At 54.1% G+C, this 24,180-nt stretch overlaps 1 protein-coding gene across 15 annotated transcripts in view; it reads left to right on the top strand.

Moving 5' to 3' along the window:
- ACTN4 (actinin alpha 4) overlaps positions 1–24,180 on the top strand; it is a gene marked incomplete at its 5' end in the record, with an annotated part of 73,298 nt that overhangs the window by 23,869 nt on the left and 25,249 nt on the right. For all 15 annotated transcript variants that reach the window (XM_079724460.1, XM_079724467.1, XM_079724471.1 and 12 more), the window contains 3 exons: positions 20,408–20,522; positions 20,702–20,821; positions 23,956–24,042. In XM_079724460.1, coding sequence (XP_079580586.1) covers positions 20,408–20,522; positions 20,702–20,821; positions 23,956–24,042 — 322 coding nt within the window. The remainder of the gene's footprint in view (positions 1–20,407; positions 20,523–20,701; positions 20,822–23,955; positions 24,043–24,180) is intronic.

The following is a 24,180-nucleotide window of genomic DNA, read 5'->3' on the forward strand; positions in this document are numbered from 1 at the left end:
GCTGAAGCTTGAGCAACAACCCCCGGCCCCCTCCCATCCATTCTCCACATGGGAGCCAGATAATAGCCTGCTTGAAATCTTGATCCATATCCCAAATCTGGAAGCCCACTGGGCCCTGCAGGGTCTGTTCCTTCCTCTCCAGCTTCATCTCTCTCCCCCTCCCATTGTGTCACTGTGCTCCAGGCACACCAGCTGCTTCTCTGCTCCATGCTCTTTCCTCCCCGTGGAATCCTCTTTCCCCCGCCAAATCCCCACCCAGCTCCCCTGATTCTTTAGATCTTCCCCACTGTTGGTGAGGAAGTCATACTCAACCCCTCCAGCCTAGGCTAGGTCTCTGTCTTAGGGGCACACCTTTCACCTCCACTTCTGCTTTTAACTCTAACCATCCTTTGATCTCTCCACCCCCCCACCCCCCCGACGCTGTGAGGGCCATGAGAGTAGAGACGGAGTCTATTTTGTCCACGGCTGTGTCCCTAGCATGTAGAACAATGTCTGACAAATATAAGTGCTCCAATAAATATATATTTATGGAATGAATGGATGAATAGCAAGCCGATCAGGCAGGTGGAATGCACCTGCCACCCATCTGTTCACCCACTTATTTGAGTGCCTTCTGTGGAACAGCTTGGTGTTAGGGGCAAAGATTGATCACCCTCAGTTTCTCTGAGAAACAAGGCACTGTCACTCTGCAGGCCAGTTGAGTCCCAACTAAAAGCTGGCCCTGCAATAAGCTGTGTGCTCTGGAAGGTTATAAGACGTCCTCCCCCAGGACACTTCCAGACCCAGTGGGTCGGCCAGCTGTTCTGACAGAGTTCTGCATCAGTGCCTGCCAGTTACCAGCCACAAACAGGATGCTTTTCAAGTGCGGAAAGGAGGGGAGACATCACTGTCCCCTGGAGGGTGGGAAAAACATTATTAGGACAGAATTCATCCCCTTTTGTGCAAATACCAAGCTAGGTGTCCATGTGTTGTGTGCCAGGCACTGGTCCAAGCATCAGGGATGCAACACAAGAGAAGGCCCCTGCCCTCAAAAAAATGAGACCCGAGGCGAAACACAGGGAGAGATCTTTTTAAATTTTTCTTTTCTTAAACTTATCTCTTTTATACAGAGATTGCTACCTATTGCAAATTAACTTAGTATAATAAGAGACAATAAAGTGTTTTGTTTCTAGAGATAGCTACAAACATAAAAACATAGCCCTGTGGTTTAACTGGCTGGCCACCTTCCTGAAACCCAGCTTACTATGGTACCGTGTTCTGGGGCAGCCCACTCATCTCCATGTCCTGAGCTGAGCTTGGAGGTGCGCAGTACCAGGGAAGGAAGCACAGTCTGGGCTATCTTTGGTGGCCATTGTTATTTATGGGGCATTGGCAGAGAAGTCAGTACCGTGGAAAATCTAGAGAAAGATAGAGGCTACACGGTGTGGTTGAGCAGAATTCGATAGCTCCTCGGCGCTCTCTGGGCCATGGGACCCAGAACGACACAGCCGCCCTGTCTCTGCTGTCAGGCTTGGCCTTGGGCTTGGTCTGCCACGTCCCTCCACACCTCCTTCGCTGTCGGTGTGAGCGATGCCGGGGAATCAGCCGCTCTGTGTTCCGAATCAGGCCCCTGGGACCTTCTCTCTGTTCGGGAGACAAAACCTGGGACTGTTTCTCCTTTTAAATGCAACTTTGTTCTGCAGGAGAGGAGAAAAGCTGGAAAGAGATGGCTTGTTCGTTTGACGATAGTGAGGTGAACTCCGATATGCCTTTGAAAAGGGCCCGTTTGCCCAGCAGCCTTTGCCAGATAATGAGAGGAGAGGAACGCGGGGAACTTGGTGGGAATCTGAAGCTGGGGGTGGGCGTGGGGTGGGGGAGAAGTTCACCTCGGAGCAGCCTGGTCTGTCTCTCTCCTGTAGGAAAGTAGAGTGGTGCTGGATGGTCCACCAGCTGGGTTCTGTACTGGGGAGAAGAAATGTGCTTGGCTATTGGCCTGGCTGCATTTAAAAAATGTGTAAGCCTCTGCTGGCTGATTCCATTTCCTCACTTCCCAATTACTTCTCAGCCCCAGCAGCTCCCCTGAGTCTGCCCTCTCAGAGGTCTCCAGAGACTGGCTAATTACCATCCCTGAGGGTGTGGGCGCAGCACTGCCTAATCTGGGTGTGCTTGGTGCCTCCTAAGTGCCAGGCGCTGTATTAGGTGCTGGGGATGCAGGCAGTGGTCCCTGCCGTCTCTTCTCAACCTCTCTGCAGTGCATGGTCCTTTCAAAAAAAAAAAAAAAAAAACACCCCCCCAACACATTTATGAACATACACAAAAGTGGAGGGAATCCTTATGTACCCATCACCCAGCATCAACAATTACCAAAATTGTGCCAAACTTGTTTCATCAGCTTCTCCCAACACACTCCCCCCTCAGACTGTTTAAAGACAACCCCAGACATCACCCATAAATGCTTCTGTGTGTTTCTCTAATGGATATGGGTGTCTGTGTTTTTGATGGAACAGCACACCACTGTACTGGATGCTTTTGAGCATGCCTTAAGAAAAAACAGAAGTTCTCCCCTTTGCCTTCCTTGATATCACCTTCTCTACTTCTCCACCATCTCATCCTCTGTCTCTGAATCCTTTCCCTCTTCCCACCTCTGAAATGGGGACATCTCCCAACATCCTTTTCCCAGGAGGATTTTATCTCCCGCCTTCCCCTGGCCTTAAGTCCCACACCAGTGTGGATGACTCCACGTCCCTAGTCCTGACCCCCTTCTCACACTCTGGTGCAATTGTCTGCTAACATGTCTCTGTCCCCTGTTAGACTTGAGGTCTTTCGTGGAGGAACCCTATCTTATTTCTCTTTGTGTCCCCAGCACCAGCGCCACGCCTGACCCTAGGAGAGGCTCAGGATGTGTTTGAATGAGTGACTGAGTGAATGCACGTGCGAACAAATGACCTTTCTGCCGAATCTTAGACGTAAGTTTCCGTACACCAGCTGGTTGTGCAGCACGTACTTCACTCTCGGCGTGTCCCAAACCAGACTGATTCTCGAGCCCCTCTCCCTGGGTTCACTGTACCCGGGTCCGACATCCAGGCCAGAAACATTGAAATCATCGTTTGACCCCTCGCCCCATCACGGGCACCAAATTTTACTTCTTTCTTTCTCTCAAATATCTCTCCTCCTTTCCTCTGCTACTGCCGTTGTCCTCACGCAGGACCACATAGTAAGTGCTTAAAAGTGCAGATTCTTTTTTTTTTTTTTTTTTTTTTGTGGTACGCGGGCCTCTCACCGCTGTGGCCTCTCCCTCTGCGGAGCACAGGCTCCGGACGCGCAGGCTCAGCGGCCATGGCTCACGGGCCCAGCCGCTCCGTGGCATGTGGGATATTCCCAGACCGGGGCACGAACCCGTGTCCCCTGCATCGGCAGGCGGACTCTCAACCACTGCGCCACCAGGGAGGCCCTAAAAGTGCAGATTCTAAAGTCAGACTGCCTGGGTGTAAACTGCAGTGCCGCCATCGCTACCTTGAGCTGCGTGACTGCGGGGAGATGCCTTAACCACTCTGTGAGGATAATGTCTGCCTCCACGGCCTGTGGTGAGACTTCAGTGAGTTAATACTGTGCGCCCTTTGCTCCGTGCCGGGCACACAGGAAGTTGTTCTGACGTTGGCTCCATCATCATCCCCATCACCCCTGTTATACCATGTCCGGGTCTCCTGCGGCGGCCTCCTGACTGGCTTCTCTCCAGTCTCCTAGTTCATCTCAGTGGCTGCATGAACATTATCTTTCTGAGACCCATATCTAAGCAGGTCACTCTGAGGAACCTTCCGATACCCAGAGAACAAGTTCTGAGTTCCTCGGCCTTTCTGCCTTCTGACCCCAGCTGACACCATCTCCTGCCACTTTCCCTTAGGGGTTCGTTCCCCAAACATTTCTTGCACATTTATGTTTTTTTGTTCTTGATGTTCCCACCACGTGGCACAACCTTCTTCCCAGGTCACCACCTATCAGAATAGTGCTCCTCTTTCACGGCCCGGATCAGGTGTCACCTGACCTCTGCTGTCCTCGGATCACACTGCTCTGCAGTGACTGGCTTTACCAGTGTCCCTCTCCAGCCGGACTGTGCACTCCTCCAGGACAGAATGTCAGGTTCTGTACATCTCCCTAGACTCTTGGTCGTGACTCTCTTTACTCATCCTGAATCTCAGTTCCTCCAGGAGGTGGGAAGCTACCTGAAGGCCAGTTTCACCTTCATAGACATTTAGTTAAGTAAACAGAGGATTTCTCATTCTCTCCGCCTTTAGCTCTTCCTTTTTCCTTTGTTTTCTTGTCCAAGAGGAGAGGATGCTGTGGAAGTTAGAAACTCACGGCAAGGGTCTGCTCCCACCAGGGGAACGGCTGCCTGCTTTGGCCGCTCTGCTGTGAATTCCTGTTGCCTTTCTCTGGTTCTCTCCAACAGGTTCCATCTGTGGGCAGCAGGCCAGACGCTGGGGGAACTTAGGGATGCAGGCCTTCTTATTTTCCCTTTGTTTGTTGCCCCACCTTCCAGAGGGGAACAGGCCCCAGCCATCTCAGACTGAAACGGCAGCACATGTGGTGTCTGCCTTCCTCCAGCCGCCTGCCACCCACCGAGCAGAGAGGATCAAAGGCTTTAGCAGGCGAGGAGACTGACGGTGGGGGGGGGGGGGGGTTTTCGCGTCAGTGGAACCAGAGACTTCTCTCTCCCCTGCCATTGCTTGGCCTGGCGGAGCCCCGTCCTCCCCTCGATCTGGTGGGATGTAGGGGCTACTGTGGAAGGGGCTACAGCCATTTGGAATAGATTTTGCATGGGGGATCTAAGATTTAAAGAAGTGACATTTTTCAGTGGCACAGCTGTCTTTCAAGTTGAATCTCACGTGGATCTGCCATATTATAAAATCGATTAAATAGCTGCTGAAGTTAAATGTGAGTAGGGGGCAGCCTCCCTCTCTGCTGGCACCCCTCACGGCAGAGCTCTTTTCAGAATGCTGTTTGAAAATCACTCCTTGGTATCACGTCCACTTCTCTGCTGAAAGAGGCATTCCACCGTCCCTTTGTGGTTCACCCTGGGGCCTGTGTGCTTCTAAAGAAGATGGCTGGGGCCGGGGTGGGGGGGGCCTGGGTCTGCACGTGGGGTGCAGCTTCGTGCTGTGTGGGATAATGGTCACCTCCTGGTTCTGTGGAGGAGGAGGCTTTGACAAAGGACAGCGCGTCAGAGCGGCTCTGCCTTCAGGGTTCTCTCCATCCTCACTGCTGTAACCCTGACATCCCCACGGCCACCAGGGGGTCTTCCCACCCCGTAAACCTAGTCATGCTACTACACCCCCCACAAGAACTTCCTGCCACTCTTAGAATAAGACCCAAACTCCCCACCCTTCCTCCCTAGGGCCTGTAAGGCTCCCTCTGCTCCAGCCACACCCATGAGGCCTTTCCCACCCAGGGTCTCTCCTCCTGGAATGATCTCCCTCCTCCTGGCAACTGGTTTGCCCTTTCTGTTGGTTCAGACTCAAATAGCACCTCCCCAGAGAGGTCTTCCTTGACTGGCTGAACTTGATTCCCTCCCCGGCTGTCCCCCTCCTCCGGTTACTCTTGCTTGCATAACCCTGTTTTACTGCACCACCACTGTCTAATTATCTTCTTCTCCCTTTTTTTTTTTTTTTTTTTTTTTTGCGTTACATGGGCCTCTCACCGTTGTGGCCTCTCCCGTTGCGGAGCACAGGCTCCGGACGCGCAGGCTCAATGGCCATGGCTCACGGGCCCAGCCGCTCCGCGGCACGTGGGATCTTCCCAGACCGGGGCATGAACCCGCGTCCCCTGCATCGGCAGGCGGACTCTCAACCACTGCGCCACCAGGGAAGCCCTTCTTCTCCCTTTTTAAAATTATTTATTTATTTATTTTTGGCTACGTTGGGTCTTTGTTGCTGCGTGCGGGCTTTCTCTAGTTGCAGCGAGCGGGGGCTACTCTTCGTTTCGGTGCGCAGGCTTCTCTTGTTGCAGAGCACGGGCTTCAGTAGTTGTGGCACACGGGCTCAGTAGTTGTGGCATTCGGGCTTAGTTGCGCCACGGCATGTGGGATCTTCCCGGACCAGGGCTCGAACCCGTGTCCCTGCATTGGCAGGCGGATTCTTAATCACTGCGCCACCAGGGAAGTCCCATTATCCTCTTATGTATCATCTCCTCCACTAGAATGTAAACTTCATGAGGGCAGGGATGTTTGTTTAATCCCAGTGCTCAGCATATGGCAGCATGTGGTGGCTGCCCAATACATTTTTTAATTGAAATGAGTGAATGAAGTTTGGGAGAGACTCAGAGCAGTGAGTCTCCCCCTACTGGGAGCTGGGGTTGCCGGGGAGGAAGGATCTGATGCCAGCATTCTGAGCCCAGGCTGGGATGACTCTGGAATCCTGAGTTCCAGTCGGCTTTGGTTCTCATGCAGTGTCAGGGCACTCGGACCTAACCATTTTGTCCCCTAGCTCTCCTCTTTTGGGCTCCTCTGGGAGAAAGCAGGCGGCTGGGGCTCTCTGAGCACAGGCAGGACTTGCCGTTCTCCTCCAGCCTGAAATCGATTTCCTCCGGGCCCTGCCTTGAGCCAGGCCCTGTGAACAGAGGGAGGGGTTGAAGCTGGGTCTCCGCTACCACGTGTTGGGAAGAGAGTTATATAGCCACTTGGCCTGAGAGCCACCAACCTTTCCCCGCACCTTCCCTAAAAGGCACACAATGGCAGTTGGGCTGCGCCTTTGTTTTATGAGTCATTGGTACTAGCCCGTCATAAATTGTTTTTTCCTATACTATCAGAGCAGCTTTATCGGGCGTCTCCTATGCAATCCGGAACGGATTTGATACAGGGTCAGTTAACATGAGTCGAAATCTGTCATTGTGCCCATATAAGGCAAACTCCTCGGGTTACTTTTTACCTTGGCAGAATCTCAGGAATGTCAAGGTAACCAGGCCACCTCAGCATAGCTCTGATTCTCGTTGGGTCACCTGACTTGCCCTCCCTCTCCCATGACTCACCCTGCAGCTCTGCACTAAGCCTGCCACCCTGGGTGGCGCTGGTGGCTGGTGGAATTGGGGGAGGGTCTCCGGGACCTGCTTGCTTCTGTGTCTTCCTTCAAATGAGAGAAAGTATGTGAGGTTCCTCACAGGGGGCCTGACAGAGTGAGAACCAGAAACAGAAAGTAGCCTTGGCCAGACTTGAGGTTGGTTAGGAGATGATGTGGGCCCCAGCTCTGACACCTACCAGCTGTGTGATGGCAGGCAGATGGCTTATCTGTAAAACGTAGAGCAGTCAGGACAAATCCTGGTACATAGTAAGTGCTCAATAAATGTGAGTCATTTGTACAATCATGTCAGGTTATACCCCACCCAATCCTAAAAACACCTCTGCTGCTTTCCTTTGAGGCTCGGCCCCTTAGTAGCTTTAATGGGGCAGATGGAGCTGGTGCTCAGAGCCCCTCCCTGGAAAACTGAACCCACAACTTCCCAGTGGCACCTCATTCCCTTTCCTCCCCCACCCGCCCCCCCACGCCCACACGCATGCAGAACAAGCCACTCCTCTGCTGTTACAGGGCCAGGAGTCAGCTCTGCGAGAGCTCGGCAGAGGCCCCTTTGTCCTCTGACATCACACTGCTTCTGGAGACAGCCACCCCTTATGACTGCCGTGTGGCTTGGCCAGACCTTAGTACCAGCCCCAGGAAGGCCTGTAGGTTGGGCGAGCCAGGGTGAGAGTCTAGTGCTGTCACTGTGCCAGGGCAAACGGTTTCACCATTTTTAATAGAGCAGTTATGAGTCAGAGGTTTCAGTCTCTCTTTACTGGTTCCTCCCAATCCTATAATTACCCTTTGGCTATAGAACCTATTTTGGTTTTTCTTTTTTTAAAATCCTAAGACACTGTTCATATTGTCCATCTCATGTGTCCAAGGGGTCTAAGATGGAGTGGCGATGCTAGAGGGAAAAAAGAGAGACTCCAAATCCAGAGTGATTTCTTAACCCACAGAAGCGATGCCTTCCCCCCACCCACTCCAAGCGCCGTGCTAGTGCCGCGCCAGGAAGTAGAGCCAGCACCGGCTTACGCAAGGCTGATGGCAGGAGTGGATAACTCTGAACACCTCCAGTCGCCTCTTGGCAAACTTTAAACTCCAAGCCTGGCATTTCTGGTCTGAGGCACCTCCCAGATTGACCGATGGGTTCATTCACACTCTTCTCCAGTATGAGCCTCAGCAAAAAGCAGGCCTGCTGACGAGCGCCCAGCACCTCCTCAGGCCCCCTGCCAGTGCTGGTCCACTCAGAGATGAGGGGAATTGATCGTGCAGATAAACGCCCGGTATTCACTCAGTCTCCACACTCTCCCTGCTTCTCAAAGGGATCGTCTTACGCCCAGGCTCTGAGAGTGGGAAGCCAGTGGGACAGAGTATATAGAAAACAGTGCATGTCTGTGAGCGCCGGCCCAGGCTCTGGTTCCCCCTGGTACGTCAAGAGCAAAGATTTCCAGCCCAACCCACTCCTCCCTAGCCATGTCGCTCAGCCCTGCTTTTCACTGGAGCAGGAGAAGGCTTCTGACCTGACCGGCAGACCGGTGAATCAGAACGTCCCGAAAACAGGAAAAAGGAAAAGGGTCACCGAGGAGGAGTTTCAGTTGTCAAAGGTGAAACCCTCACCCCTGTGAGAGATCACTCCAGGGCCGGCACAGTTGCTTGCCCTTCCGCCAACAAGGCCTAGTTTGTGGATCATGTAAATTGCTGCAGAAAACAAGCAGTCTGCTAGAAGGCGGCGGCGGGGGGATGGGAGTGTTTGCCCTGCCTTCAGGTGCCCCTGGCCTGTGGCAGTCTTTGCACCTCTAGATTCTGTTCGGGAGTTCCTGGGGTGGGCCACCGTGGCCCAGGGTGGAAGGAGCACAGCGCCCCCTCTGACTTCTTCTCCTCAAATGTCAAACACCTGTTATCTGGATGAGCCAGTCCATGGACGGATTTGTCCAGGCTAAGACGTGATTCTAAAGACCCGTCCTCTTAGGCACCTGTTAGGATTCCAAGCCGCACAGTCTCGAGGCCAGAATTGGCTCACTCGGCTATCTTTTTGAAGGATCAAAGTTTAAACCAGACGATCTTTAATCTCCCCTCCCAAGCCCGAAACCCGAGCTCAGCTGTAAACCATTGAAAATAAATGGGGTTTTTGTAGCTCAGACTCCCTGTTCTCCAGGTGAAGGGCCCCCTGTGCCTGATTGTTTCACAGCAAAATGCCAGATGGGGCCAGAGGAGAGGTGGAGGGCAGGGCCCCAACCTCTGCTGCTGCCCTAATTTTAAAACTGCCTCTTGGGGGTGGAAGTTTTCTCTTTTAAAGGTAGCTAATTTCAAGGTAGGCCTCACCCCATCTCCTCTTCCTGCTGAAAAGCCCTCCTTTGAAAGCGGAGCACTGCCTCCTGCGTCTACCCTGTGGGCCCCACCTGCCTATAGTTCAGACCCTTATCTCCCTATGGATTCTGTGTGGGGAGGGCAGGCTCTTCCCCCTCAGGGAGGACCCAGTTCTTTGGAGTGTAATCTGAGTAGCTCTGGGTTGGTTGGTTGGTTGGTTGGTTGGTTGGTTGGTTGGTTTTCCGTGTGTGAGATGGCTCTGGAAAGGTCCATTTGAGAACAGACACAGGCTCAGACTGGGGCACCTCCCTACCCTGGGCTGCCTGTCCCCTGCTTCTCTGGGGTTTCTTTTAGCTCCAAGAGTCCAGTCCAGTCTAACAAATGCAGTGGCAAGGCTCCCCGGTTCTGCCTGGGCTTCAGATCCCTCATTTTTAGAACAAGGGGTTAGATGTGAGTGGTGATTCTCAACCCTGGCTTCACGTTAGACTCAACCCTGGCTTCATGTTAGAGCATTTGTAAAATATCGTTATTCTGGAACCCACCCCCAGGAAATCTGATTCATTTGGCCTGGGGTGAAGTTCAGGCATTTTTAAGAAGCTTTCTGGTCCCATACATCATTGACCTTTGTTTTTCAACAAGGGTTCAAGACATATGCATTGGGGAAAGAATAGTCTTCGCAGTAAATAGTGCTGAAACAACTGGATATCCACATGCAAAGAATGGAATTGGACCCCTTCCTCATACCATATACAAAAAAGTACCTCCAACTGGATCAAAGACCTAAATGTAGGAGCTAAAACCATAAAACCTAGAAGAAAACATAGGCATAAATCTTCATGACCTTGGGTTAGGCAGTGGTTTATTAGATATGACACCAAAACCATAAGCAACCAAAGAAAAATAGATAAACTATACTCTCCAAAATTAAAAAAAAAAAACTTTTTGCTTCAAAGGACACTATTAAGAAAGTGAAAAGACATCCCTCAGAATGGGAGATAATATTTGCAAATTATACACCTGATAAGGATCAGTTGTCCAGAATATATAAGAAGTCCTACAATGCAATAATGAAAAGATAAATAAACCAGTTAAGAATGGGCAGAGGACTAGAATAGACATTTTTCCAAAGAAGATATACAGTTAGAAAATGGTACATGAAAAGATGCCCAACATGATTAGTCATTAGGGAAATGCAAATCAAAACCACAATGAGATACCACCTCACAACCACTAGGGTGACTATAATCAAAAAGCCAGATAATAACAAGTGTTAGCAAGGATGTGGAGAAATTGGAATTATCATACATTGCTGGTGGGAATGTAAAGTGGTGCAGCCTGTTTGGAAAACAGTCTGGCAGTTCCTCAAATGATTAAACATAGACTTACCATATGACCCAGCAATTACACTTTTGGGTATATCCCTAAGAGAACTAGAAATATATATCTACACAAAAATTTGTGCTTAAACGTTTGTAGCAGCATTACTCATAATAGCAGATATATATAATAGCAAAGGTAGAAATAACCCAAATGTCCATCAACTTATGAATGGATAAGCAAAATGTCGTGTGTCCATACAATGGAATCTTCAGTCAAAAAAGAATGTACTGCACTGTGGATGAACCTTGAAAACATGCTGAATGAAAGAAGCCAGACAGACATATTGTATGATTTCATTCATATGAAGTGTCCAGATTAGGCGAATTCATAGAGACAGAAAGTAGATTAGTGGTTGTCATGGGCTGGTTTTGGGGGGAGGAGGAGGAGAAATGGGGAGTTACTGCTGACAGTTCTGGGGTGATGAAAATTTTCTGGAATCAGATAGTGGTGATAGTTTTTCAATCTCATGCTAAAACTCACTGATGTTTATATTTTAAAGGGGTGAATTCTATGGTATGTGAATTATAATTCAATTAAAAATTTGCTTTTCCAAACTATGAACATGATTAAAAAGAGTACTTGCACGCCTGTGATCCAGCTACTCTACTTCTGTGTTGTATTAGTTATCTACTGCTGCATAACAAATTGCCTTTTCAAAGCTTAATGGCTTAAGGCAGTAAATATTAGAGAGAGAAAATGCAAACGAACCAGAAAAGTGCCTGGGTAATTCTGTTGTAAATCCAGGATTTGAAGGATCTCTGGAAGCCCGAAGGACCGGATCTGATCATTATATTCCTTTACTCATTTGGTAGTCAAGAGGCCAGGCAAAGGGGAGGGGAGGTTTGGGGGAAGACCGCTTTATGTCAGCCACCAGAAAGCAGCCTGTCAACCTGGCGAAACCTAGGGTGGAGGTGTGGCTTCAACAACTGCAGTGCTGCTACCAACGTCGGCACCTTCCGGAATAGGAATAATATAGTAATGAATAGAACCTCTGTTGAGTGCTCACTGTCTGCCAGGCTGTGTGCAGTGCTTTCTCTGAGTTATCCTGTTGAGTGCCCACACCCGTCACGTCTGTTACCCTCACTTTACAGGGGAGGAACTTGAAGCTTAGAGAGGTGAAGTTCCTTTTCTGCAGCCACACACAATGCGTGGCAGAGCGAGGATTCGGACCCACGTTTGTTCAGACTCGAGAGCCCTTGCTCTGGAGCTCCGTGCCATGTTGTCCTCTCCTCAGCCTTGTAGGCCCTGGCAGACAGATGTCTTGACATGTCTGTCAGCTCCTCAAACTGCCTCCTTCTAGCCCACCTACTGCTCCGCCCCTGTCTAGGCCCAGACCCAACCCCCATGAACCAGGGTCTCTGCAAGTCCAGTGGCCTCAGATGCCTGAGTGAAGAGGGCTGCTGAGGGCTCCTCTCTTCCATTGGAGTGGCACGCCGAGGGCATTGTCTTCCCTGGCTTGTTTTTCTAACGTCTACAGCTCTAGGATTATTTCTGTGAACTCCTGAAAGCAAAATAGACTTATCCCTAAGTAGGGACCCTCACCAGTATAAAATGGGATTGGAAACCACGAGAAGCACCAACCATATTCCATTCATTCTAGGATTTACTGAGCACCTACTGTGTGCAAGGCGCACCGTTCCAGGCAGTGGGTCCTGCAACAAACAGGACCCTGCTCTCATAGAGCTTATGTTACACATGGGAGGGAGTCTGGTTATGGACAGAGAACCTCATTTCTGATAGCAATAAGTGCAGTGAACAAAACAAAGCAGAGGGAAGTGACAGCATGGTGGAGATAGCAGGGTCAGGGAAGGCACCCTGGGATGATGGCATGAGGGGAAACCCTGAGTGATGAGAACTAAGCAGGCTGTAAAGAGCTAGAGGAAAGTCTTAGACCAGCATTTCTCAGGAGGAAGGGACTACACTCCAGAATCAGCCTGTTGCAGCAATAACATACACGTTTTCTGGTGCCTCGCAGGGGATTGGCCGACGCAGGAATGTTGGCTACTGGGAGGGGTCGTGGGGGAAAGAGCTGGTTTCTGGATGGACACGCAGGACCTTTGGAATGCTCTCTACTCCACTCTGCGGTATTTATACCTCTCCTCCGATTGGGAAGTCAGCTTTTTCATGTAGGCCGAGAAAACTCCGAATAAGGCAACAGCAGGCCAGGACATAAGAAAGAAGCATTCCATATTTCCCTGTAATTGCTTTCAAATTAGGTTCTGTTGTCATGGGGCAGGCACACACAGCACACCCGCTCTGCCCCTGGCGGGATATGGAGTTGGGTCCTGAACGGGCAGCCAACGTGTCCCTGTGCTGCTGTACCACCGGCCCCGATGACCCATGCTGGCAGGGCTGTCTGAATCCCATGTTGCTGCACCCGTCTAAATTGTGGTCATGTCATCATGACCGGATCATTTTCTCTTCTCTCAGCCTGGTCCCTGGTTTTTATCTTCAGAATCTGGTAAAGGCAGTGGATCTTCAAAATAGCATTCACATGTATAATCTCTAAACCGTTCCAGAGGCTTCACAGACTTCCTGGATGGATCCATGCAGATGTTGCCAGGGCAATCGCCTGTTTGCCTGGGCCGCTGGTAACCCAGATTCCGGAAGGCTTAGCCATCGGATCCTGAAATCACCTTTATAGTTGGTGATGAAGCCCAGGGGCCAGGGGGGCAGTCTCTGCTTTCAGGAACTGAGAAGATGCCCCACTGGGGCCAGGCCTTGCCTGAAGCCTGGCAGTAGCTGGCAGATGGGTGATAAGAAGGGTGGGTGCCTACCCTAGGAATAAATAGCTGTCCCTCCCCTGTGTCCAAGCCCCGGACACCCTTCCTGAGGTCCTGTGGAAGCAGGAACCATGGGCAGCGTCAGAGGCCACACCAGGCAAGGTGGGAGTTCAGGAGGCGGGACGGCGCCCTCCCCCTCAAAGCAGCCAACGCCCCAGCGGAGCGGCAAACCCAACACGGTATTGCAGAGACGAGGTTTGAAAACTCCCAGCTCTCTAGGGAACGCTGTCTTGCCTCCGAGTGCCCTGGGGGAGTTTGCTGTGGCCAGTTTTTCCAGCCAGCCCTGGTCCTCCGGCAAAGATATGCAGCTGGTCCTTCTGGGTCAGGCTGCTGGCCTGTGATGTTCTGCTAAGGGGGTGGGCGGTATACACAGCGGAAGGCGGGGGGTGCAGCACGAGACAGCGAACGGTTTTTCCTAAAGTCTTGTCCAGTGTGGAGTCAATGGAATCCACATGTGAGCATCTGCTGGCGGATAGAAATAGCGCAGCCCCCGACCCTGGTCCGGGAGCTCTCCTTCGCCAGTGCTAATAATCAGAGCCAGCACGCTTGCCCCAGCCTGAGGTCGCAGGTGGGCCTGTTTCTAGGTCCAAACTGACTTTGCAAAAGACTCCCTTTAGTCTGGGTTTAGTGGAATTCCAGCTTCCAACTGACACTTCCCTCCACGCCACCCCCTTCAGTACTCAGAACATGTTTTGTGACACGTAGTCCGTAAGAAGAAAAGGGAAGGGAAGTTTTTTCAGCTGGGCTATAGCCGCATCCCGCCAGGATCCTTCCTTCTTGCCCTGGGCATCACTCTGCCCGCTAGAATACTGGGTTGCCCCATGTCTTTCGAATGTTTGTTTCTTACTTGGTGACTGCCCCAGAGTCCAGAGGGTTTACCTCTTTGGGTTGGGGGAGGGAGTCATCGATGAATAGCTCATTAAAGCCCACTGCTGCCACATTCCTGGCCGTTTAGTTCACCTCCCGAACAATATCCATCATTCATTCACACAGCCACCCCACATCCTGGCAACTGGGAGGGGTCCCTGTGACACAGGAAGGACTTTATGACCAGTGATGCTAGGCCTTCTCCCCTTCCCCCAACACACAGTGACAAAGCAGAAACTACTGGCGGGGGGTGTCCTCTGAGCTTGCCTTCCCCAGTGCATGGGCTTCGGGCCTCGGCACAGGGAGTGGTGACTGGATCCCAAACAAACCAGCAAGCTCGTCCTCTCTTCTTCCACCCTGCCTCCCCCTACACCCTGTGCTATTTTAACAACCAGAGAAGAATCTTTAACAGGCTGCCAGTGTGCAGAGGCAAGTTTTGAAGGCTATTCTCTGTGGTTTTTTTTCACGTGTGTTCTCAAAGGCAGACGAGTCCACATCCTTCCTTCCTCCCTAGATAGGTCAAGGGCTGGGTGCAAGCTCCCTTCACAGGATGGCAGGGCCAGGCCTGGAGCAGCACGGCCAGCATTGGCCTCCCACACTGGGCTCAGGCCACCCTTTAAGAAGCAGGCAGGCTTTTAGGGAAACAGCCCTGCCTGCCTCGCTTTGTGAGCTCAGCTCCAGTTTGGGGACTGAGGCTGGGCGGAGCCCTTCTTGACTCGGTTCTGCAGGCTCTGCTTTGCCAGGCCGGTAGGTAGCATTCCCCTCAGAGGAATGAGTGGCTGCCCCATATTTGTGTTAATAGCTGTGTGACCTTGGGCAAGTCACTTAACTTTTCCCTGCCTTAGTTTCCTCATCTGTAAAATGGAGATGATAATATCTCACATGACCATGGGGTTGGAGGTTTTAAAGACTTGCTATGTGTAAATGGTAAGAACTAGCAATTAGCAGTTACTGGCCACCCCACCCCCGCCGCCATCGGAATGTAAATCCTGTGTCTGTTTTGCTTCCTCCCATGCCCAGTGCCTAATCCAAGTCAGGATTTGTCAGCCTGGTGATTGCATCGAGCGCCTCTTAGGTGAGGTGCTGGGGACACGGCCACCGCTCAGAATCAGTGCTGCCCCTGGAAAATGACCTTGACAATAAAACCCAGATGAGCTTGAGATGCTTTTTGCCTTTCCCTTCTCCCACAGAGGGCCAGTAGCTCCAGACGCTCCCAAATGAAATTGAAACCTTGAGTTTGCCTTGCTTGGTTACAACTCAGCATTTCCAACACGGCTTCTCTGCCTTCCTCCTTCTGCCAAGTTTCTCGTAGAGGCTCTTTACCCTCTTTTTTTCCTGGTCATCACACATTGACCCTTGCCCCCTTTGGGTCAATCCCCACACAGCAGCAGCCCCATGAGGGTGGCCCTGCCAGCCTCATGACACAGCCTGCTCTCCCTCACTCCCTTCCTTCCTCTCTCCAGCCGGGCTCTTTTCTTGCTGCCACAGGGCCTTTGCACATGCTGTTCGCATTATCCGGAAAGTCTCCCTTATTTTCATCTTACTCATTCTCTATAGGGAAACTTCCCCATGTCCTTCCGGCCAGTAGATCAGGAGCTGTTCCCTGGCATCCTAGACGCTCTCTTCAGCTCCCTCTCTGGGGGTGGGAGGGAGGAGGACACATGCAGGTTGATACCTCAGAGTGTGGCTGCTGGAGCCAGAGTACCTGGCTTTAAATCTAGCTCTGCAACTTTCCAGGTGCGTGACTGCCTGCGGGCAAGTCACGTCACCTGTCAGACCCTTGGTTCCCTCATCTGTAAAATGGGCCAGAAATAGCAACTACCTCACAAAGTAGCTTTGCGGATGAGAGATGTTAACATGTGACGAAGTGCCTAGAACAGTGCCCCACACATTTAGCTTATAGAAGTATCTGTTGTGGTTGTTACCGTTACCACTTTTCCTAAGGGTGTCTCTTCTGTAGTTGAGAGGTTGCTTGGTTAATGAGATCGGTCCTCTTCCTCATCAGAGTGGGAGCTCTTCAGAGTGCAGCCTGGATCTGCTTTTGCTCACTGTGTGGATTCAGCACCAGGCCTGGCCCTGGCTCGGCGTGCAGCAAATCCTCCCTTGTCGTGGGAGCGGATGTGTCCCGCCCCACAGTGACCTGGGCATCGCGGAGCCCGTGGGGCCTGCCACGCTCCGGCAGTCGGGCCCTGTAGCTTGTGCTCTGACAAATCTGCATGGTGGAGGGGGTACAGTGGGCCCACGAGACGTCCATCTATAGCAGCCACCCTCCACACTACCCACCCCACACATCTCGGTCTAAACTGGGTAGGGAGAGGGAGTGAGTAAGCAGAATGTTATTTTTGTAACCAAGTAGAAGAAGCTATGAATTTTTCATGTCCCGTTGGAACTCCAGCTCCTACTCACCAGTCATGCCGCGTGGAGCGGTGGCTGCGCACGGTGGGCTCGTTCCTGAGGAGGGCCTCGTGACTCCCGCTCCCCGAGCCCCGAGCCCAGGACTCGGCGAGCCTCCGGTGTCAGTAGATGCCCCTCGTCTTCCAGGAGGAGAAAACAGGGCCACGCAGGCCGTGGAGTGAGGATGGGAGGCCTGTCGGCGGGGTTCCCATCGTGTGTCAGGTTCAGGAGAGTATCCACAGGCTTTTCCTCACTCCCGAGGCCAGGCCAGTAGATATTCTCCCCTAAGCACCTGCTCTGTATTCTGCTTGGGTCTCTGCCTGCTTCCAGCCAGGGAAACAGAAGTACAGGGCAGAGTTACCATTTATTTAAAAATAGTCCTTTCCCTGAGATTTGTATAACACTGAATACTTAATCTGTGCCAGGCACAGTCATAAGTGATTTACTTGCATTGTTTTATTTAATCCTCATTTAAGAGGGGAGATTATTGCCTCCATTTCACCAGCAAGGAACCTGAGGCTCATTGCTTGCCTCAGGTTACCCCGCCGGCAGGTGGCCTCAGTGGCCGGGGCAAGATTGGAATCCAGGTCCGTGTGAGCCCCAAGCCAGAGCTCTTGTTTCCTGCCCAGAGAAGATGAGCAAAGGTGCAGAGATGGGACGCATGTTTGCAGGGTGGACGGTGCCGTGACCTTCTGAGGACAGACTGCCTGAACCCAATGAGGCGAGGTTCGTTCAGAGCCTCCACAGGTTGGAGTGAGAGGGTCTGCTGTATCTTGTTACCACTCCACACCATGGCCGTGGGGTAAGGGCCTTTGCAGAGAGACGGGCTCTCATCCATCTTTCCTGGGAATGAAATGGGAAGCAGCCGGGGTGGCTGTGTTCGCATGTGTGCGCATGCTCAGTTCATCTGGCACTTGATGCCAAGCTCTGTGCCAGATGTTTTAAAGCTTTCCCCCCCATTTAGCCCTACAGCAAATACAGGAGGTACATTCTGATAAGTCCGTCCTACAGAGAAGGAAGCTGAGGTGGAAGTAGGCCAAGTCACTTGGTTGGAAACACGGAAGTAAGCTGAGGGGCTGGCATTCAAACCCTGAAGGGTTACCCCAGGTGTAACCCAGGCAGGCCGAGGCGGAGAGCGTTGCCATTCAGACACGTGCCCAGCTCTACCTGCAGCCCAGGTGCCTAGATCTCGGCCCAGCAGAAACGCAGCACCAGGGGTGCCCGCCCTCAGGGAACTGCCCTCTTGCATCCTCGGCCACGGGATGTGATGGGCCACTTTGCTGCCCCGCAGCATCTTTCAGGCACATGCACTAGCAGAGGCCCAGCATCCCCTGCCACCTCCTGCTCCAGCCTGGCCTGCTGCTGCCCTCTGCTTTACAGGGTGGCTGAGTTCCCCGCCCGCCCGCTGCCCGCCACCGAGGCTGCTGTGCTTTGGGCATTCTAAATGCATGTGCGATGTGGGACTTAATTCCTACTCCCTGGGAGCACGCACACATGCACGTAACATCCAATAAGACCCAAAATGACTGGAGAATGCTGTCAGAGAGGTGCCAAGGGTTGAGCGCGGTGGCGGGGGCAGGCAGGGGACGGAGAAGTCACTCAGTGGAAGAGGCGGGCCAGGTGTCGGGAGAGGAGATCCTGGGAAGCGCGGGCTGTGCGGAGCGCTGCCGCTTATGAGCACCTGCCGTGTGCTCTACAGGCATTGCCGCTTCGAACCCTCACACTGACCGTGACCCACGTGGTGTCTTCATCGCCAGGTTGCAGATGAAGAAGCTGACGTTAGGAAGGTTGGGTAACCTGCCCACATGAGTGGTGTAGCCCTGGCCTGTCTGAATTGAGAGCTGCAGAGGGGAAGGAGCGAGGGAAGCGAGGTGGGGAAGGCGGATGCCTTGCTGAGAACCTGCTCCTGGCCAGAGCCCAAAGGAGCTCATGCTGGTGGGGAGGCAGAAGCAGAGAGAATGGTGCTGTGATAGATCTGCACGAGGAGGGGGCCTCCGAGTCAGAATCGGGGTGGGGCGAGCAAGTCAGTGGGGGCGTCCAGAGGAGCCGCACTTGGGACTGATTTTGTGGGATGGGTGGGTGCAGGCTGAGGCGAGGCGGAAGCGGGGCAAAGGTGCCCGTCGCTGAGGAGACAGCCTCATGTGGGTGTCCATCTCCGAGGTGGAAGAACTCTTCTTCGTGTTGGCGGGAGGCGGGCGGGGTGCCCTGCCCGTTCGCAGCCGTCCCCCGCTTCGGGTTTGGAAGGAAACCTTGTACCTGTGGTGCAGCGTATTAATCAGGCGGCTTCTTTGTCTGGGAGGGGCCTCGTGTTGAGTCTCTGAATGAGCAGGGCGGGTGACAGTTGTCAAAACACATGGTCCTTGGCCAGAGGCTCCTTGGAAGCCCCTCAGCCCCACATGGCCTCTGCCGGCACCCGGGTGCACGTGGGCTCTTGCGCGTTCCTGGCTGTCGGCCCACCTCCACGCTGGGCCCTGCAGATTGACCAGGGCAGGGCGGGGGGCTCCCGTGAGAAAGAGGCGTGGGGTTTTTCCCCGATCTTGCTGCGGGGGCCTGTCTCCCCAGAAGGCATCTGGGCACCTGCACCTTAACTGATGTGACGGGCATCCCTGGCACTGAAGTGTGATAACGTGCCCCAGCCAGCAGGGGGCTGAGTGCTGGTTACTACTCGGGCATTCTGTGCTCTGGTTTGGGATATGGGCTTCTTGTCGACGGGCCTCTCCACCTGAAAAGGCCCCTTCGCCTTCCCGCACCCGCGTGCCCTGTGATCCTCCGGCACTTCCTCCTCAGATGTGGTTGCCTAACCCTGGTGGGGGTGGGTGCCTGCCTCCCACTTGCCTTCCAGCCCCCTCTGAGATACACTGGATCTTAAGATGTGGAAGGGTGGGGCGTAGGATGTTCTCCAGGGAATAGAGGGTGTCTGGCCTCTAGGGAAACAGCATATGTAGGGGTGCCGCAAGGCTCGGGGGATCTGTGCGCCCGGCCTTTGGGGGAGGTGCTGCCGCTGTGCTACTGGCAGTTCGAAGAGAGACTGACTTGAGCAAACCTTGAATTTACAGGAGGCTTGTTTTCCAACTGCTTTCCTGTCCCAAGTCATCTCTGTGCCCGTGATGGGGAAATTGCTGCCCCTACCTGAGGGGAGGGGCGGGTGGAAGGGAGCCAGGGCCGTGGGGACCTGTGGTCTGCTCTGCCCGCCCGCCCAGGGCGATGGAGGGCTGGTGTGTCTGTCCAGAAGAACGTGTCCGCGGGAGCTGGACCCCTGCTTCTTGTTTCCATGCTCAGGGCCCGGCTCCGTCAGCACCTTTGCCCGACGCGTGCGGTGGGCCCACTCAGGGTGTGGTGGGGCCAGCACTTGCCCTGAGGCTGGCCGACGTGGCTTCCAGTCCGTGCTCTGCCACCCGTCACCCGGCTGACCAAGTGGTAGTCTGCTAACTGCCCTGAGCCTCAGTGTCCTCGGGTCGACCTGCCTGGGTCGCTGTAAAGACCGGAAACAGTGTCAGTGTTGATAAAAGGTGGGGCCCAGGACCTGGCCCCGAGCAAGGGCCCCGTGGCAGCCGTGCTGTCGCGGGGTCAGGGCTGTGACCCGGCGCTTTTGCTGGAGAGCCCTGACGGCCACGCCGACCCTCCAAGCCGTGCTCTTCTCTGCTTCCCCAGACCTTCACAGCCTGGTGCAACTCCCACCTGAGGAAGGCCGGCACGCAGATCGAGAACATCGACGAGGACTTCCGGGACGGGCTCAAGCTCATGCTCCTCCTGGAGGTCATTTCAGGTGAGACCCCCTCCCGCGGGTGCCCATGGGATGCTGCCCACCCCGCCGTCCCATTGCTGCTCAGGGAAGAGCGAGGGCTTTACCAGCTGCAGCAGCACTGCGCCGGCGTGGGCCTGTGCTGGGGGGCAGCGGGGACCCTGAAGCTCCTCTCCCTCTCTTTCTCGGTGTTCGGCCCTCAGGGGAGCGGTTACCTAAGCCGGAGCGGGGCAAGATGAGGGTGCACAAAATCAACAATGTGAACAAGGCACTGGACTTCATCGCCAGCAAAGGAGTCAAGCTGGTCTCCATCGGGGCGGAAGGTGAGCTCGGATGGGGCCCGACCTCTGCCTTGGGAACAGAAGTTGTGTCGGTGGCAGAGAGAGCACTTGGGGGTGCTTAAAGCCCAGATACACCGAGCAGCGACCACAGTGACTGCCCTTGATGTGGTGCTGGGCCCACAGACCTCCCTCCCTTCCCCCAAAGGATAATCCAGCCCAAGACCAGGAAATCCAGCTCACCCGGTCATGAGGGGCACAGGGGGAGGAATGGCTTTGACTTGGACCCCGGACACCCTCACTCGCCCTCCTGGTGCCGGGCCTGTGGGACACAGACCGACACGTGACACGGCATCTCTCTGAGCCAGCAGCACCTTCGCCCTTAGGCCCTGTCTGGTATCTGCAGGCAGGAGGGCTCAGAGTAGGGGAGAGCGCTTGAGGCCCGGTGTCAGGGCTCTGGGGCAGGGAGTGTAAGTCCCAAGGTCAGCTGTCCAAAGCTGGCTGCACAGCTTGGGAGAGTGTGGCCTCTTGACAGGATACCCAGGATCCTCTGGGCCCCGTGCGGGTACCTGGAACTGTGACCCTTGTCTCCGAGCCCTCCCTAGAGCAACAGCGTGCCCTGCCTCCAGTGCAGGCTCTTGTCTCACAGACACCTTTGGAGACCAGGCGAGGCCTGACAGAGCCCAGAAGCTCCCCATCAGCCTGGGCTCCCAGTTCTGGTCATTAGTCAGAGCAGGGTTTCCTACACCCCCATATCCATGTTGTCCCAGCTTTTAGAAAAACAAAGAAAACTAATTGCCGCTAATGACAGGGCTCCGAGAATTTGGCCAAGACTCCAGGCCAGAATGCACATCCCGCGCTCCAAGGCTCTGCCCCAGCCCGGGACCTCTCCAGGGAGGGCTGCCAAGCCTCGCATGCCACGGTTGAGGTGGTTGGTGTTTGCTTAAAAAAAAAAAAAAAAAATCAAAACCCTGAACTCAATCAGACCCTGAGATTTTCTGTTCTTGCATGGATCTTTCCTCTTGGCTCCCCTCCAGCCTTCTGCTTCTCACAGCTGCATTTATTTTGCTCAAATGCTAGCCTGTAAATACAGAAGGGGTTAGAGGAGAGACCTGTGGCAGTCATCAGTTTTCATCTGGAGAAAAACTCAGTCTAAAAATGTTTTCCGTTCATGCCCAAGCTGCTTCACTCCCAATCCCCGTGGCCATCGGGCCTCTGGAGGGCAGCCGACTGGATCCGTTCCGACGGCTTTGGGATACCTGAGCGACCCAGTCCCCGCCCGCCCCCAGCTCCCTGTCCCTCCACACCATCTAGGCAGTTGCAGGAGCATGGCTTCCTCGTGGGGGTTGTGAGAGGGGTCGGGAGTCGGAGGCACAGCTGCAGGTCCAAGAAGCAGCTGGTGGATGTGTCATGAGGGCGGCCGTCTTCCTCCCCTCACAGGGACTCTCTGAGTCCTCCATGACCAGCTTGCTCATGGCAGCAGCCGGGTATGGGTGCTGCGGCCTCCTCTCTAGCTTGTGTCCGTCCCCGGCTTTGGGGTGCCTGGCCCTCGGGAGGAAAGCAGCATAGATTTCCAGAATGAATCACCGCCCTCACCCCACGCTGGGAAGGCTCGGCCTCGTTTCCGGCCGTGGGGTTCTTAGCCCTGGGAGAGGGCTGGACAGACAACGTGTCCTTCCCCTGCTTCCAGGCGGCCAGCTACGCATATCTCCTCTCCTGAAACCCTCAGGCCGAGAGCTGCCCTCGGCCGTCAGCCCATGGCTTCGCTGTGGGGAGCCTCTCCAGTGGCTAAAAGAGCACCCCACCCTTTCCTAGCGAGCATGTCCTCGGGGAAGGCTGGGCCCCGTCCTCTGGGGGACCATCGTGCCTCCTTCCCAGATCAAGCCCACCTAGAGTTTTCTGTCCTCGAGGCCGGTAAGAGAGCAAGCTCTCTTGAAGTGCCCCCTCTGTTCTGCGCGCACTCTCTCCCGCATCCAGTGTGTGAGAGGCGCGGGGGTGGCAGGCCTGAGCGGACCGCCAAAGGCGCATCGGGCCCATGGGCCCCAGGAAGAGGCCGCTTGCATGCACCTCCCTCACCTGGCTGCAGGCACACGGTGCCTGAGCGTTGCAGAGGTGGGTTTTCTCTTAAGTTGCTGAAGCTGAAGAACGCGTGGTCCAAACCCTTCTCTTTCACTCCCAGACGTTTGGGAGAGTGGCTGGTTTTGGGTTAGTTAAGAAAGCACGCACTTACCAGCTGGACCTCGTGCTACCTGCTCTCCCCTGCCTGCAGCACCGTGTCTTTCTCAAGGGCCGGGTCCAGGTGCTGGGGGTGCAGAGGTGATCACGAAGGCAGACAGTGAACAAGTAGACAAACCAGCACATATCAGTGTGTGAGGGGAAGAGCAGGGTGCTGGGGAGAGACGCACCGGGACGTTCAGGGAAGCCATTCTGGGGAGGTGACATATAAGCAGAGCCTTACAGGCTGGGAAGGACCAGCCATCTGAGGAAAGGGTCGAGGCCTGCACTTTGTGGCGGGCCAGAAGGTGTGAGATGCTTAAAGCAAGAGAGAGCTGGCTTGTCGAGAGGACGGAGCTGGAGAATGCTGGGGAGGGAGGCGGGAGCCACGCAGGGCAGGCCTTGTAAGCCAGACTCCAGAACACAAAGCAGGCGACCGACACAAATCCAGTGCACCTGTTCCAGGGACCACCCTGCCTGCTGCGTGGGGTGGATCGCAGTGGGGATGGAGGAGGCAGTACATGAGGATCTGAGGGAGGTGACGGTGGCTCGGACGAAGGTGGCGGCAGTGTGATTGGAAGGAAGTGGGCAGACTCTCAAGAGACATGCCCATAAGGTGTGGTGGGTCCTGGAAACGGAGGCCCAACACCTGGGACGAGGCTCAGCCGGGAGCACTCCATTGAGCTGGGTCAAGAGAATGAGCTGCCCAGAGAGGAAGAGGCCTGCGTGGCCGAGAATACACGGGGATGGAAGCCCGAAGGTGCCAAGCAGCAGAAGGCTTTAGGGACAGCACTTCCCGGAGTGTTCAGGCGACATCTTCTCCCAGTGAAGGTGGTTGAGGGCAGGCCTAGGCAGCTCTGTCAGATGATTGGAGTTAATCTCTAGACAGGGCCGGGGGCCGCCTGGGGAGCCCCACTCTGGTTTTAACAACCCTCTTGCCCTCTGCCCCCTTTCCCTGTGTGCAGAGATTGTGGACGGCAACGCAAAGATGACCCTGGGAATGATCTGGACCATCATCCTCAGGTTCGCCATCCAGGACATCTCTGTGGAAGGTGAGAGCCAAGGACCTGCTCACGGGCAAAGAACAGCCTTTCCTCCCCACCCTGGTTCCACCCGAGTTGGGGGGACTTAGTTAGGATTTCGGGCTTTTTGTCTTCATGCTTTGAGGCTCTTTCCTGTGTCCAGACATC

Source organism: Hyperoodon ampullatus (genome assembly GCF_949752795.1).
Source record: "Hyperoodon ampullatus genome assembly, chromosome: 18".
Lineage (NCBI taxonomy): Eukaryota > Metazoa > Chordata > Mammalia > Artiodactyla > Ziphiidae > Hyperoodon > Hyperoodon ampullatus.